The sequence below is a fragment of the Corvus hawaiiensis genome, chromosome 30 (genome assembly GCF_020740725.1).
Source record: "Corvus hawaiiensis isolate bCorHaw1 chromosome 30, bCorHaw1.pri.cur, whole genome shotgun sequence".
Taxonomy (NCBI): Eukaryota; Metazoa; Chordata; class Aves; order Passeriformes; family Corvidae; genus Corvus; species Corvus hawaiiensis.
Genome location: NC_063242.1, coordinates 14,940,139 through 14,956,015, shown reverse-complemented (window position 1 = coordinate 14,956,015; position 15,877 = coordinate 14,940,139). Strand labels below are relative to the sequence as shown.

Here is a 15,877-nt window from a genome sequence, read left to right as displayed (position 1 = left end):
ACAAGCATAGAAAAATAAATAAAAACCTGCTTATAAAGCTACCTGAACTTCAGCTCTGCTCTAGGAGCTTTCCATCAGCTGTGTAAGCAGGAACAAGCTGTTAGGATGCTTGTATAATTTTGTGGCTGGGAGCCAGCACTTCTGACCAGACTACTACCCTTTTTCTCTGAAGAGGATCCTGATGTGGGGCTGTGTTTTTCCAGCCCTTCAACTCTATTCTGATTCAAGTTCTATTCCGATTTAAATTTTATCCTGCTAACAAGTCAGAAAAAGGGCCAGAACTACTGACCCTGCCTGGACAACCTTACTGTTTTATCAGCCAATGTCACTACTGTGATGGGGTGAGACCTCCCATCCATCCAGACAGTGAAGAAGGGTTGTACAGGATTATCAGCTTCATTCTGGAAACAAATGCTTAGGAAAGTATTTTCTTCTTCTTCTTGACAGAACAGGGTTTGACTCTCTGCATAATCCTCTATATACTGAACCTGGAGTTTATATAAATAAATCATTTGAATCATGCATTACAGTTTTCAGTGTATGCTTATACACACATTCATCTGTTTTACCTTTTGCTCAAGATTAGACGTGGTAGTAATCCAAACATTTTTGCATGAAAATGTGTTTGAGAAATACTCGTATCAGTTGTGAAGTTGAATTTTTTTCTATCAGTTTTCCATTGAATATTTAAAGTGCTTGAGTTTTTTACCCAATTCATTTAAGTGCTTATTTAGGTAAACTAGATTTAAGTGTATTAAAAGATCCATTTTTAATTTTCCCTTTGGTGAGAGAAAGAGAGAAACTGTTCCATGCAGCAGATGTATAACAGATGCCACTCCTAGCATGTACAGCACTACTGGATGGTGGCCAGATGCAGTGGTGATAGCATAGCTATTACCATGATAAAGCAGAGTAAGAGAGAGATATAAGTAATGTGTTAGCTTCCCAGCCCACCACTTTGTCCACACAAATGGGAAGGAGGAGAAAATTCTTAAGTCTGTCAGCTATCTACATCATCATATACAGTCCTCAAATCATCCACTTTTAAAAAATAGCAGTTTAAGTTGAGCTAAGTGAGATGAATCCTACCCGTAATGTTTGGAGTTATCTAGTGAATTAGTAGTTAAGCTATATAGAGTTAGAATAGTTAAAGCCAGGGCATTAAACTCAGCTCTTGACTTCAAGCACTGAGTTTTGCTATTTGACTGCTCATCAGTTCCTTTGGAAAGTTAATCTGAGAAAACAGGTGCTTTTCTAAAAATAAGAGATTCATACAATAAATATCTTGAGTTAGAAGGAATCCACAAGGATCATCAAAGTCCAGCTCCTGGCCCTGCACAACACCATCCCAAAGAGTCACACCACGTGCCTGAAAGTATTGTCCAAACACTGCTTGAACTCTCAGGTTTAGTGCTGTGACCACTTCCGTGGGGAGCCTGTTCCAGTGCCCAACCACCCTGTGGGTGAAAAACCTTTTCCTGATATCCATCCTAAACGTCCCCTGACACAGATTCAGGCCATTCCCTCGGTCCTGTCACTGGTCACCACAGAGAAGAGATCAGTGCCTGCCCCTCCTCTTCCCCTCATGAGGAAGCTGTTGACTGTAATGAGGTCTCCTTCCTGTCTGCAAAACACTTTTATTTTAGAAGGTAGAAAGATATTTTTGAGACAAATCAACAGGTAGCAGTTGGGGAAAAAACTTCTGGTGGTATTTGTCCCTCTGGGCACACTGCTTTGGAAAGCACAGGAAATGAACAGTTACCATAACTGAACTGTGCAGGGTATAAATATCCTTTGTGCTCCAAACAAATTTGCCTTACTTCACTAACCACAACACAAAGCTCACCTGCAACTCTGAAAGCTGTCTTAAAAAGAGAGGAGGTAATGTCCCTCAAACACTAAACATTTCCACATGCAGAAAATGTGACCATTCTGTGCATGATTGCATTTTAAATCAGAAATCATTGCACAGAATGCAAAATGGATTCTGTATGAACCTTCTAAAATAAATGAACCTTAATTTCTTTTGTATTTTTTAAAGGTCAAATGCTGCAAATACTGGCCAGATGACACAGAGATATATAAAGACATTAAAGTTACCCTAATAGAAACAGAGCTCCTGGCTGAATATGTGATTCGAACATTTGCTGTAGAAAAGGTAAGTTTCCAAATTCAGTTTTTATTAAATACAGTAGTATCTGCCACTTCCATACAGATTCAACAAGGGAAAGTTAAATCTTTTGACTGACATCCTGGGTTTGTAGGTATTTTTGGGTAAACGACTACCGCCCTCTTATGGTAATCCGTGTTTTTCTTTAAATGCAGCCACTTCTGTCTGCTTTTCATCACTGTTGGCCCCTGCCTGAGTTAGAAAAAGTGATGTTCCTTGCCTAGGAGAAATCGAAGCCTCCCTCCCAGCAATCAATTGAGAAACACATTTGTGCTGCTTTCCTGACTTATGTTGCCCACAATCATTTTCTGTCCGTACCAGAGGCTGCATGCAACATTACTCAGAAGTCTCTGGTAGGGAATACCTCTTATCTCTTGGGCCAGAGTGTGCCTGGTCTGAAGAGAGACAGCTCTAACAAACTACTGTTCTTCTCAAAGCAATTTCCCTTCTTGGGGAAATTGGAGTCTGTCTTTACATGGAGAGTTCCAATCAGTGTGTTGTATTACTGCTTGTTAGAATAATGCCATGCATTTGTTTGATGCTTTGTAGCTTGTAGAACTTGTAGCTCCCCCAAACAGCTTGCAATATATGGAAAACATACAAATAACAAATAAGGTACCTACTGAAAGTGAGAACAGGCAGGGTCGGTGAAGTGTACCATGCATTTTGTGTCAATTCAGCAGTTTCATTCAGACTCGTTAAAGGCCTGAAATGTTTTAATTGTATGTATCAGGATTCATTTGAGTTGTAAAATTCCAAGGAAAGGGCCTCTTTGGAAGACTAGATATTCCTAATGGCACACTGAAATAATGCTCCCTCACCATGAGTAGATTTTCAACTAACTAGCTTAGAAAGCTTCTTTTGATTTAGTTGCAGTACCTGTGATTTATTGGTTCTCTCTAATGCTGAACTAGTATTCATTTATGGGTTTGAAAAACATAATATTTAGCATCAAAGAATCCTGCACCAGGTACCTGAAACTGCCAAAAACACTACCCCACAGGGTCTCTGTACATATGTCCAGAGTAACAAAGGAATTAGGGTTTTTTCTTGTTTTACTGTTCAGTCTTATACTTAAATATGCATCCATACAGAAACCTGAGGGTAATGATAATAGAATTACGTGGTTTGAATGAACTGAAATATTATATCATGTTTACCACTATACATATTGTTTATTGAATTCACTCAAGCCTGTTGTTTCCTTGCATTTAGGTATTTTTAATAAACAGATGAGAAATGTTGGCTCCACTTTGAAGTAGATGAAGCACTGGTTGATTTCTATTCTGCAAATTTTAAGCTCATGCTTTGATGTTAGCTTTTCGCTTCTTAACTGGGACTGAAGAAAAGACCTAGAGGATTTTACAGTTGAACATAACCAAACTGTCTTGAATAAGTGCATTAGAACAGATAGAGATAAAAGGCACTAAACATTTTATTTCTTTTAAAAAAATCTCCATCTGAAAAGATTTCATTTAGACACTGCTTTTTAATCGTTGGTAGTTTTTCAGTAAGCCTCTAAAAGCAGTGTCAGTGTAGTTTGAGTACATTTGGTTTTACTCTATTTTCCATATTTTTTAACTCTTCCAATGGTACTGGAACATTAAGTCTGTACATCTCTTGCACCATATTTCTCTCAAGTTTATATTTCTGATGTACTGGGACTGATACTTTTCACCTTCTCTAAGTCAAGGTGCATGATGAGGACAGAACACCCTAACCAAACATGCAGATAATACTAAGTGAAAGGTGGTATTGGAACACACTGGAGTCTCAGTTCCAAAGGACTTGCACATTTGGCTAACAGGAACTTTAGTCATTCAACAGGAAAAATGGCAGAGTTCTGTGCCTTAGGTGGCCTAACCCCCTGTGTCAGTACAGGGTGACTTCTGGGGACAGCATCTGATATCCAGAATGATTTGAAGATTTAGCACATATGAACTGCAAGGGTGGGAATAAAAGAACTGGCCTTGTCCATTGTGGTAGAGATGAGGAGGAGGGGTAAGGAAGATCTAATTCTAGCCTTCAGCTACCTCATAGATGTTTGGAAAATCAGAGGAATCAAATACTCCAAGACCTCCAGTCCCTTCTGACGATCCTTTCTGTTTGTTGATGAACATCTCATACCTGCTCCTAAAGTACAATTTAGAAGTTGATTTGTTTGAAGATAAATTGATCACTTAATTTTTTTTTAAATGGATATTGTGTGGTAGGAGGATAACACTGAGAAAATTGAACCTAAAAGTGCAGTCTGATTTTGAAGACCATTTCCTTGATACGCTTTGCATTGTGTGAATTAAGCAGTTCCTTTGGGTTTCTTCACAACACAACAGTTAACTCAGTTGAGTAAGTCATACATGAATAGTAACATACAGCAGAAGCATAAGTTTTTGTAGAATTTTTTAACATCCTAGGGTTTAGCAGTGTACACCATTTTCTGTTTGTTTCAGCTGAAAGAAAAAGTGAAAAATACAGTCTCTCCCAGCTGAGCATATGTTTTTATGATTCATGCAGTTGTGTGCTATTTTGGGTTTAGAAACCAGCAGGAAAGCTAGATACAAAAATCATTCTTTTGTAGATATAATAAGAAAACTCATTAAAAGTATCCTATATGCAAAACCTTTCCTAAGTAGCTGTTAACAATGACAGACAAAAATGCAGTCAGCCTGACAGACAGCCTTTTCACAACTAAGGCACAGGACATAACCTGATCTGTGTAGCAGACGGGCACATTGCTTTAGAGGGGCAGGGTTTTTTTGTAAATTGTTTGAAAATCTCAGCTGCATATAGTATGAAGAATTTGTATGGGATACTCACTTCAGTCCTCAGCTTGTATAATCATGGCATTGCTTTTTTCTGTGGGATCTTTGTTTCTTGGAGGGTCACGGGTGGTTTTTACGTGCAACGTAAAAGTGTTTGAGACACTGCGTCCACTAAGCAGAGCCATCTACAGAGTTGAAGCTCTTGCTTACAGTAGCAAAGAGACGTGTTTGCTAGACTGTCCTAAAATGCACATTGTTTTCTCTATTCCTGGGTTTCAATATGCTTTAAAATTGGTTTTTAGGATATAAGGTCATTTCTGTTTAGAGGGTGTGATCTCCTCAGTCCACACCACTGCCTCATATGCTCTTAATCCTCTCCCTTTCCTGCCTTTTTGTGTCAATTTCCAGGGGAGATGAGATATTCCTCTGAGTAGATGCCCTGTCCCCACAGTCCCCCAGCCTGAGCTGTCAGACTCCAACATACACTAAGTCCTCTCTAGTCCTGTAGCACTGGCTACACCACTGAAAATCCCAGACTAATGCATAATAGCAATAAATTAGGAAGCTTATATTACTTATTATTCAAAGAGAATAAAACCTTTTATATGCAAACCATCTCAAGACAGAAAATACATCTTTAAGAAGAAAAGCTGTAAACTACCAGTTATTAATATTGTTGACATTTAGTCCAGCCTAGACATGATATGCCATAATTTTGCTGTTTGCTTATGAACTATGCATGATGGCCTCCAGTCTGTGGATTTCTAATGAGAATAAAATACTGGCAGCTACATTTTTAGAGGGGGAAGGGAAAATAGAAGCAGTAAGAAAATAAAACTTAGCATACACACTTCTAATATCCAAACTGTTCCCCAAAGTCACATAGAAAATTACTTACACAATCAGCTTCTCATTCATACCTGTCTCACCATATCCATGTCCTTGTAGACTGTGGCAAATCACCTGAAGGGTGAGCATGTGGAGGGCTATAAACACAGCCCCTATGATTGGAGGTGCGAAAAGGTTTCTTATTATTCAGCTTTTTCCTTCAGACCAATGAAGGAGACAAATGATAAGGAAAATTATGCTGAAGCTGTAGTTCCCTGAAGACAGCAGCAAAACCCCTGTGGAGCAATGGGAAAAAAAAAAGTCATCTGTGCTCTGTGTTCAGCCTTGCTGCTGACCGGTTCTGTGATCATGGCATGCATCCTAAGGCCACAGTTTGCAAAGCAGCCTAGTACTTAAATACGGGGATGAGCATTTCTCTTGTTGCTGAAAGTTTCTGACCAATCTGATGCTTACTCAATTTTGTTGGAAGGCTTTGAAACCGGTTGATACCTAACCTTTGAACTTGCTCTCCTCCTATGAGGAAGCTCTCCACCAGTCTGTACAGATCATGTTGGTAGGGGGTGGACGCTTTTCAGCAAGGCTCAGACTTTTGAAGATTTCAACCCTTGCCTTTTTAACAGAGAGGTGCTCATGAGATTCGGGAAATACGTCAGTTCCACTTCACGGGCTGGCCAGACCACGGTGTCCCGTACCATGCCACGGGCCTGCTGGGATTTGTACGGCAGGTCAAATCCAAGAGTCCGCCAAACGCTGGCCCTTTGGTTGTTCACTGCAGGTAGGTAAAACACAAATCTCTCTGTTGTGGTTTGCACTAAACTCAAGACCTACTTTGCTTCTCCTTTACTGTGTATTCCCCACATAGGTTGCTGAAGCCACTGGAGCTCTACTCAAAATAACTGTAAACAAGAATACATGTTTTTATATATATATATAAAAAAACCAAATACGTATGCAAGATATAAATGAGAGTAAAAAATTGAGTCTGAAGTCCTGCAAATGCCTAGCTCAATTTCAGTAATCATCCAATTGATCAAGTACCCTTGAGATGAATCCTTACACCTTTTACATCTCCAATACACTGCTGCACATTAACTGTGCTCTTCTTCTACTTTAGTGCTGGTGCTGGCAGAACTGGATGCTTCATTGTCATTGACATCATGCTAGATATGGCAGAACGAGAAGGCGTTGTAGACATTTACAATTGCGTGAGAGAGCTTCGATCCCGGAGAGTTAACATGGTGCAGACTGAGGTATTGCTCATCTACTGGAATACTGCTTTACAAGAAAAGATACTTTTCTAGCCCATAAATATAGAGCTTTGTAGTTGGCACCCTCCAGAAAGTAGTTTATTCAGTCACATGCAGAAAATAATCCCCCCCTAAACCTGAAGCACCCCTGCCCAAACAAGTGCACAGCTGTGCTTCACTGAAGGTTCACAATATTTCTTAAAAAATAAGGAAAATCAGGAATGTTTCCTCTCTGGGAAGGATTCATTCTGGAGTACATCTTGTTGAGGCTTAGTTTCATGATAGCACCTACGAAACTGCCCAGGGGAATGAGGAAACCAGAAACATTCTGAGTTTTACTATGGAGTGTTACTGCACTTCTCTAACTATTTGTAGTTCGTTTAAGGCAATCTTTCTATATTCATTTCTAAATGAGTGTGATAAAGTTTTTTAAACTGTGGTTGTTCTTCTGGTCTTGCTTCAGTGCTCGTAAACTGAAGAGAGAAGTAGCAACCATATTAGTTGTTCTGGTTTATTTACCAAAATACTAATGCTCTATGCACTCTATGTCAGTAACTATCTATTTTAATTGCTTTACCAGGAACAGTATGTATTCATCCATGATGCTATCCTGGAAGCCTGTCTTTGCGGGGACACATCTATTCCAGCTTCTCAAGTTAGGTCTGCTTACTATGAAATGAATAAACTGGATCCTCAAACAAACTCAAGCCAGATCAAAGAAGAATTTAGGGTAAGTAGTGGCTAGCATTGCCTAGAAGCCATAGAGTTCAGCCATACTAAAGACTTCTGCTTAAGTGTTTATAGCCATATGAATTTTGTAACAGGTCTAGGAGAGAAAGACTGCAAAAAAGGGGAAAATAACATGTCACTCATCTCTACTGAGTTATGCTGAATCATAAAATAATGCAGTGGGGTAGTAGTAAAGTATTCTTTTTGCTGAAGGGAAGTATGTCGATTCCTTCCACTGTCCTTTCTCCAGAAGGCAGGCTACTCTGCAGCTGTCTTTGAGGTTATTTTTCATAATTTTATGCTTCCAGGATTTCTCTGCTTCCAAACCTGCTGACTGTGATGTGTTTTCATCTCTCTGCATATTGATTCCCACTGAAACTGAATGCTGAGCTGATCTATTCTTCAATATTTTGGGTTGCTTTCACTGCTGTGTTAATTTTTCTGTTGCATTGTTTACTCTCTCTGAAAGACTTTAAATATGGTGACTCCGACGCTGCGCGTAGAAGACTGCAGCATCGCGCTTTTGCCGCGAAACCATGAAAAGAATCGCTGCATGGATGTGCTGCCTCCAGACAGATGCCTGCCTTTCCTCATCACGATAGATGGGGAAAGCAGTAACTACATCAATGCTGCACTGATGGATGTAAGTCTCCACCACATCATTAATACTAAAAAGGCAATAAGCAGCCCTCCAAACTGAGCCATGCTAGAAAATGGAGTCAGCATAAGAAGACTGAAATCCTTCTAGCTTGTTTTGTTTTCCAGAAGCATGGCACAAAATCTTTAAACTCCCAAGTACATTTGGGATCACACATATGTTATGTCACAGCCAAGGTTCCAAAGCCATGCTCAGAGAGCAATTCAGGGAGTTTTGATAAATTAAATCTATCTGGATTTCTCCCTAGTGCTTGAATTTTTAACCATCTGGCCTAGGAAAACAAGAGTTACCTATTAAGAGACTCAGGCAGTTAAATAGAATAATAAGGTTTGCAGCAATATTTCAGTTCCCTTTGTTTATAATTTGAATAGTAATTAACAAAAAAAAATAATTGTCTGTCAACACAAGATAGTACACAAGCCATTACTTCAGCCTTCCCGTTTATTTCTGTTTGAATGAATGGTTCCTCTTCATGTGTGTGTGGAGTTTTTTTCCAAATGCATCTATGGCAATTCTAATCCTTGTAATAGAACAACAGTAAAAAGACACTTAAAGTGCCTTTACAGTCTGTAGATATTTATAGCCTATTTTTGACGATTTACAGCTATAGTCATTACGGTTGTCAAACACATAAACAACAAGAAAACAGAGGTTAGTAAGGAAGGAACACATTGTAAATGGCCTTTTTAAAAAGTGAAGCTAGAGTAATAACAGTTTATAGCAGTTTTTTCATTTTTTTCCTTACAAGTTCTCAAAGCCTATTCCTAAAATAAGCCCAAGTTCAAAACACTCCTGTGAAAATGTAGGAAAATGTATCTTTGTGTTTATCTGTGTAGAGAAACTGAGAACAGAAGTGTAAGTGACTTGTCTAGGTTCTCACAGTAGGTCAATGACATTTCATATTAGAACAGAGCTTCCTTAATCTGCAGTTTGCCACTGTGCCATTACATTGTCTTCTTTCCTGGAGACTTCGGTACTGTTTTGTTCTGTGAGTTAAGTAATGCTCAGAAAGAGCAGTGCCTTAATACTTGCTTTGAAGATGCTTCCCTTCTTCACTATTGAAACAATGGTCTACATACAGAACTGTATGTGGGCAAAAGGCTCCAAGGGAGGAGGTGATATGGGTTGCTTTCCACCTGAAGCACCTTAGCCAGCCTTCTGCGGCATTCCTGCACTGGTGGACAAGAGCAGACATTTGTCCATCCCTCTAAACACTCAATCTCCAAGAAGCAAGATGAAGTGTTTCCCCCTCTCCACTTGCACCAGTTAATTCAGTTGAGGTGCTGTTGAATCACCTCATGTAAGCCTTCAGAGCTCACTTCAAGAAAAAGGGGTAGCAAGCATAATTTTCATTATTCAGTATCAGAATGAGTTTGAGAAGTTTTCCCAAAAAAACTTCTGAGGCTTCTAACTGACTGAGTAATGGAGACCCCTTTGGATATCTCTCATCTGCATGAAAGTTGCAGCAAGACAGGACCAGTAGGATAGAAAGCAGCTGCCTGATGTACCAGCATCATGATGTACCTGCTGGTTGCAGTGTGCTGAAACAAAGAACCAAAGTTTTGTGTGTCCACGTCTGTACCCAAAACACGGTGGATTCATTTTCCGTGGTCTCCTCGGTGACTGTCTCTGAAAGAGCAATCATAGAATCGTAGAATATCCTGAGTTGGAAGGAATCCACAAAGATCACAGAATTGCTAGGGTTGGAAGAGACCTCTGGAGATCATGTGGTCTGGCCCCCCTGCCAAGGCAGGGTCACCCTCTGCAGGCAACACAGGAATGTGTCCAGATGGGTTTTGAATGTCTCCAGAGAGGGAGACTCCATGACCTCCCTGGACAGCCTGTTCCAGTGCTCTGCCACCCTCAATGTAAAGAAGTTCTTCCTCACCTTGATGTTGGAACTTCTTGTGTTTTACCTTATGGCCATTGCTCTTTGTCCTGCCACTGGGCACCACAAAGAGTCTGGCACCACCCTCTTGGCACCTGCCAAGTCCAAGTCCAAATCCTGGCCCTGCACCCGACAGCCCAGGAATCACACCATGTGCCTGCAGTAGCCAATCCGATGGGATCTCTGTCGTGGCACAAATGCTTCAGTTCAAGGCATGTAGAGTCTTCCCCGCCCTCCTTAATGGCACCCCCTCCCATTGACTGCTCCAGTGTGGCCACAGTAGCTTTCCAGGCTCAGAAGGAGGCAAGTGAAAGTACTGTCTTGAGATCCGCAGTGGAAAAGTTCCAGAAAACATCTCAGTCAGTGACATACTCTGCTATTAAAAGAAACAAAGAGCACTGAAATTTATCCCCTGGGTATCCTCACTGCTGTCAGATAGACCAGAATTTCAACATTATTTCTGAAGAATAACTAGATATTTCCTTTCACAGGCATCATTCAAATTTAGAGCTAAATGCAAACAGCCAAGATTAATCTGTCCATTAACAGCTCAAAACAAACCCGTTGCTCAAAACCTCGTAGGAGTTGCATTGGAAGCAAAAACCTCTGATGATTTTACTCTATGCCTGTGGCACGAAATACATTTTAGAAATATAACATCTGCAGAAGTTATATCCTGCCCAAATACAGTTTATTAACTTTGAAGCATATAAGATCTCAGGAAAGAGCTGAAAACAATATATTAATTATACACAAAATAGAAATAATGCTTTCAGTCCTGAAGTTTTGGGGCTATGACTGACATTCTGCTAAATGGATTTTTATCTCTTACCATTCTTCTCATCATCTTGTTACTTCTTTTCAGAGCTACAAGCAACCATCAGCTTTTATAGTTACGCAGCATCCCTTACCAAATACTGTCAAAGATTTCTGGAGACTGGTCCTAGATTATCACTGCACTTCAATAGTTATGTTGAATGATGTGGATCCTGCACAAGTAAGTCCAGAAAAACGCTTCATTCAAAGGAGGAGTGCTAGTGCCTCAGCATTTCAGAACAGCCTTAGGATGTAATTAGTTTTGTAAAACAACATTAAATACTTAGACACTAAAACATTGATTTGTAGCTTGCAGATACACATAGGGAAAGAGGAATAAATCAGACCATCAGCAGCTTCTCCACCAAAATGTTAGTGCACACACACATAAGTGCATGCACCTATAATTTATTCTAAGAGAACACATTTTGGGAAGAGCTGCTAAAACCCAAAAATTACGATTGTAGAATTCTGACTCAAGTCTGAGAGATGCTAATAATGGCCAAAATAATAAACAGAAGCCAACAGCTGTTCATTAGCCTGCCTGAAACAAGTCAATGACCTCAGTCTCCTTACCAGGGAATAGGTGTTCCCAGGGTGAAAAACTGTGTTGTGTGTTGCACAAAATTATGTTGTCATTAGCAAGGAGATAGGAACTAAACTAGGAGAGAGGAACTAAAGATTGGAGACTAAGCATCCTTTGGAAGAGAAAAGAGGGCAACAAAATGTGTAGAGGAATGTAATTACCTTACAAAAGAGTTGCACATGCTGTACATGTTGGTCAGAAAATTGGAAAACCGAACCTACTGGTTGGCAGTTTAATCACTAGGATTAATCACTAAGTGTCCCAGAGCCTGGCTCACAGCTGCACGATTCCAAGTTCTTACAAACATCATTTCCTTAATTCCAACAAACTGCACCAGCCCTCTGCTGGAAGACTATGGTGGTAATCTGGATTCTTAATAAGTAAATATTTCTTAATTATTGGTTAAGAGAAATGGTAATTTTTTATAGCAGACTGCATGTCATTTTTATTTTCAAATGATCAAGAATCGTTTTAGCTTTGTTCAGTATTGCATATACTTAAAAAATGTTTACTCTTCTTTTTAACATGTAGAATTTGTTTTTAAAAAATACTAATCTTCTGTTCGGTCTTTCAAAGGAACATGTAGGAATTCCACACACTGTTTTAAAGACTAAATTTCTGATTCTAAGCCCTGTGCTGTCTACAGGGAGGAAAAATAGAAATGAAAGACAAAACTTTTATTCATGAATCTAAGATTATTTTCTGAGTGAATAAGGAAAGACTCAAGGGAGTCAGGCTGTTAGGGCCTGCTGAACAGAGTTTTTTTTAATTTGTTGGCTGTGTTTTGAATTTACAATAGGGCATGGCTATTCCAAGCATTTATTAGCCTCACAGGATTTAACAGCTATTGGGATATGCAGTTAATGCACCTGCCTCTGCAGTATGTTAAACCTTTTACCTCTTAATGCGAGTAACAATCTTTTCATTAGGAATAAATCTCAAAACCCTCAGAGCAAACAGAAGTGGAGAGAGGGCAAAGCTTATTAAAAACATGCATTACATTCAGATTTATTAATAATTACTGTTATCATTATTATTTATGTATATATGAAGTGTTTACAGTTCTGTTTAGATATTACCATTTATGTGGATTGTTATGCTCTATTGGGAAATGAAATTCAACCCTTCACAGTAACTCTGACTTGAAGAGAGTCGCTAGCATCACTTGCATGCAAAATGTGCAGACTTAAATGCTTGTGGTTTCTTTAGGACTTGAAAATCTTAGCTTCCTAAAACAGGCCCAGCAAACAGCTCTGCTTATTATCATTTAACCATTTTTCAGAGATGTGTTAGAACAGTACTCCTATGTATTTGAAAGATGTGTACTAAACTGTGCACATGTTAAATGATCTGAGCGCTGGCATTTGCACCAGTTGTATGCATTGCGTTTGGCTGTCCTGTACACCAGCATATTTCATAATAACAATTTGTGTAAGATTTAGACAATATTTAGAAAGCAGTTGTCTCAGCAGACCAAATCATAGGGAGGGGTTAAAAAAAATGAAAATATATTTTCCTGCTTGAAATTTCTGGGTTTAACTTGTTAAAGTGATCTCCTGCAAATCAGACCCTGTTTTCTTTTTTAATTGATGTAGTAAATGATTATGTTTTCCTAAAATGTAGTCATCTCTAAACAGCTTCGTTGAGGACTAAGTGTTATAAGAAATGCAAAACAACATCTGGAGTAAATGTGATTTGTCAGCTCAGCTCTGGATCACCAACAGCAATGCAGCAGAATGAAGACCACAGCTGTTTTACTGAACGAAATAAAAAGTTCCAAATATGACATCAATGCTTCTGCAAGCAAACAAAATTTCATGAGTTCATATTTAATTTCGGTGAATGCTTACAAAAGCTACATGCTCAAACTGCTCTAAATATCCGTGGCAAAAAAAAATTATTAGGATTTTCATGAAAAAAAATGGACAGGCAGATTCTAGCTTCAAAAACCTCCTTGCAAAGTGTTGATTTTCTCTTTAAAGTGTTAGCACAGATGATAATTGGTTCCTGGATTAAGCCATTGTCATATTACTAGACAGTAAAACCATGCAAGATAATAGTAATTTTACTTTGTGATCTGTAGATACGTAGAAGTAATGTTTTCTGAGAACTGAAGAAAGCATAATTAATATTTTCAGGTGTCACTAATAAGATGAAATTAAGCAGTTACTGAAAGTTTAAAGCAATGCTGATATTAGCCGATATCATCAGTCACGGGTGAAACATGTGAAAGTTAAATCCTGAGTTTTGAGAATTGATCTACCCTTCGTAGTACAAATCACACATTCTAATGCAGCTTGAGTTATTAGCAACTATTCAGGGCAGTTGGAGATACCAGGCCTTTGGTCTTTAGCCTCCACACTGTCTCCAAGATATTTGTCAGCCTTTCCCTGTCTTGTCATAATATATTGTAGAATTAACATTGAGTGTCAGAAGTGTTTTACTCCAGATACCAGACACTGGAAGTACAGCAGCAAGAAACGGCATGTTCAGGTACATGAAAAGGCATTATGAAAGCAGAGTGCTCGAAACCAAACTTGGTACATCATGTATTTTATAAAGATACCATGCAAGAATTCCAGTAGTACATGTATCACAAATTAAAATACAGAAAAGTATGCTGAGGCAGCATGAACTCCAAGGTGATCTAACTGTGTTCTTTTTTGTCCATGGTCTTCTATAGCTCTGTCCTCAGTACTGGCCAGAAAATGGAGTGCACCGGCACGGTCCTATTCAGGTGGAGTTTGTATCGGCTGACTTAGAAGAAGACATCATCAGCCGGATATTCCGAATTTATAATGCAGCCAGAGTAAGGATGCTATTTGCAAAACAGTTTTGTCTCAGTAGATGAGTCTACTCAAAGCAAAAAAATGAAAGCTAAACTCACATACAACCATTTTCATTTTTCAGCTTATGTATTTGAAAGCGGTGGTGCAATACTGAGTCACACCACAATCAGTGAGGGAAAAAAAGCCTTCTATGTGTAATATAAGTAAAAATATTTTAATATGTATCTCAAGTGTGTTAAATGCAAATGAAATAAATGCAGTATTCAGGCTGTATGATAGCCAAAATATGCTGAAATCAGTGCTGTTTTCAATAGTTTGAAATTAGCCATCCTGCATATTTGTATTCTGTGTCATGTGAAAAAAGCTGTGCATCAACACTAGGCATGTTTTCCAATAGCAGTCCCAGCCTTTTAGTGAAGATTCTGTCCCACTAGCCACATTTCATAACATGTAACCACTTCAGAGGGGCAAGTAGGTTGTCCTTGTATTCAGCTTTATGCTCCCATGAAGTTGACAGAAGACTAAACGAGGCATGTCTTTCAAGCTGAGTGGAAAAAAGATTCCACCAGAGGCCAGACATCTCTTCCCATCCATGGAGCCTTTGCAGTGGCCTGGTATCAACAACCAAAAAGCTGTAGCTAGGAATAAGCAGCACTCCCTTCAGAAAAAATCAAGAACTTCCCTGAGACCTGGTGGCTGGCAGGACAGGGAAAGACACCAAAAACATGTTAATACCCAAACAGGGAAGCAGATTGTAAAGCTTCAAGGTACTTGTTTAATACTATGAAGGCCTGATGTTTGCAGTAAATGTGGCAATGTAAAAAACACAGCCTCCAGCAGTGTTAGTGCGACCTTCGCAGGCGCTGGGTCTGGCTGATCTGCTTTGGGAAGAGGGGCCATCAGCTGGAAGAAACTGGACAGGAAATCAGTAGATTCCAGATTTTGACATAAAGTACACAAAACCAATTGCAGAACACATCTAATGCTGCACCCAGTTTGGTTTATTCCCATATCGTGTTAATCTTACACCCTCTCTATTAACTCTTACTCTAGAGAATAAAATGTAATGTCAATGTTTCTGCATGTTGTTCATTTTAAGCATGGCACTCAAATGCCCTCACTTTGCACAGATGTGGCAAACTCTAGGCTACAAAACCAGTTTTCATGTGCATGTTTATTATGCCCGTCTCAAAGGGCTGTAGTTTTCTGCCACTATCACTTGTTCTATACTCCTTTTTTATTTTAAATCACCATAAAGCAACTGTTTAGTAACGTTTCACCAGAGGGGTTCTGACTGCTGCAGTAGAACACAATAAAATAAAATGTAGTTAGATATATTTTACAAGCCAGAAACATCTGAGGGTTCCATTTGGTTTTTTTCAT

The 15,877-nt window shown here is 39.2% G+C and overlaps 1 protein-coding gene across 11 annotated transcripts in view; it reads left to right on the top strand.

Annotated features, from left to right (window-relative positions):
* Positions 1–15,877, top strand: part of PTPRM (protein tyrosine phosphatase receptor type M) — a 460,837-nt gene that overhangs the window by 436,608 nt on the left and 8,352 nt on the right. For all 11 annotated transcript variants that reach the window (XM_048289399.1, XM_048289394.1, XM_048289392.1 and 8 more), the window contains 7 exons: positions 2,042–2,158; positions 6,402–6,556; positions 6,896–7,031; positions 7,609–7,758; positions 8,227–8,400; positions 11,169–11,300; positions 14,389–14,514. In XM_048289399.1, the coding sequence (XP_048145356.1) occupies positions 2,042–2,158; positions 6,402–6,556; positions 6,896–7,031; positions 7,609–7,758; positions 8,227–8,400; positions 11,169–11,300; positions 14,389–14,514 (990 nt within the window). The remainder of the gene's footprint in view (positions 1–2,041; positions 2,159–6,401; positions 6,557–6,895; positions 7,032–7,608; positions 7,759–8,226; positions 8,401–11,168; positions 11,301–14,388; positions 14,515–15,877) is intronic.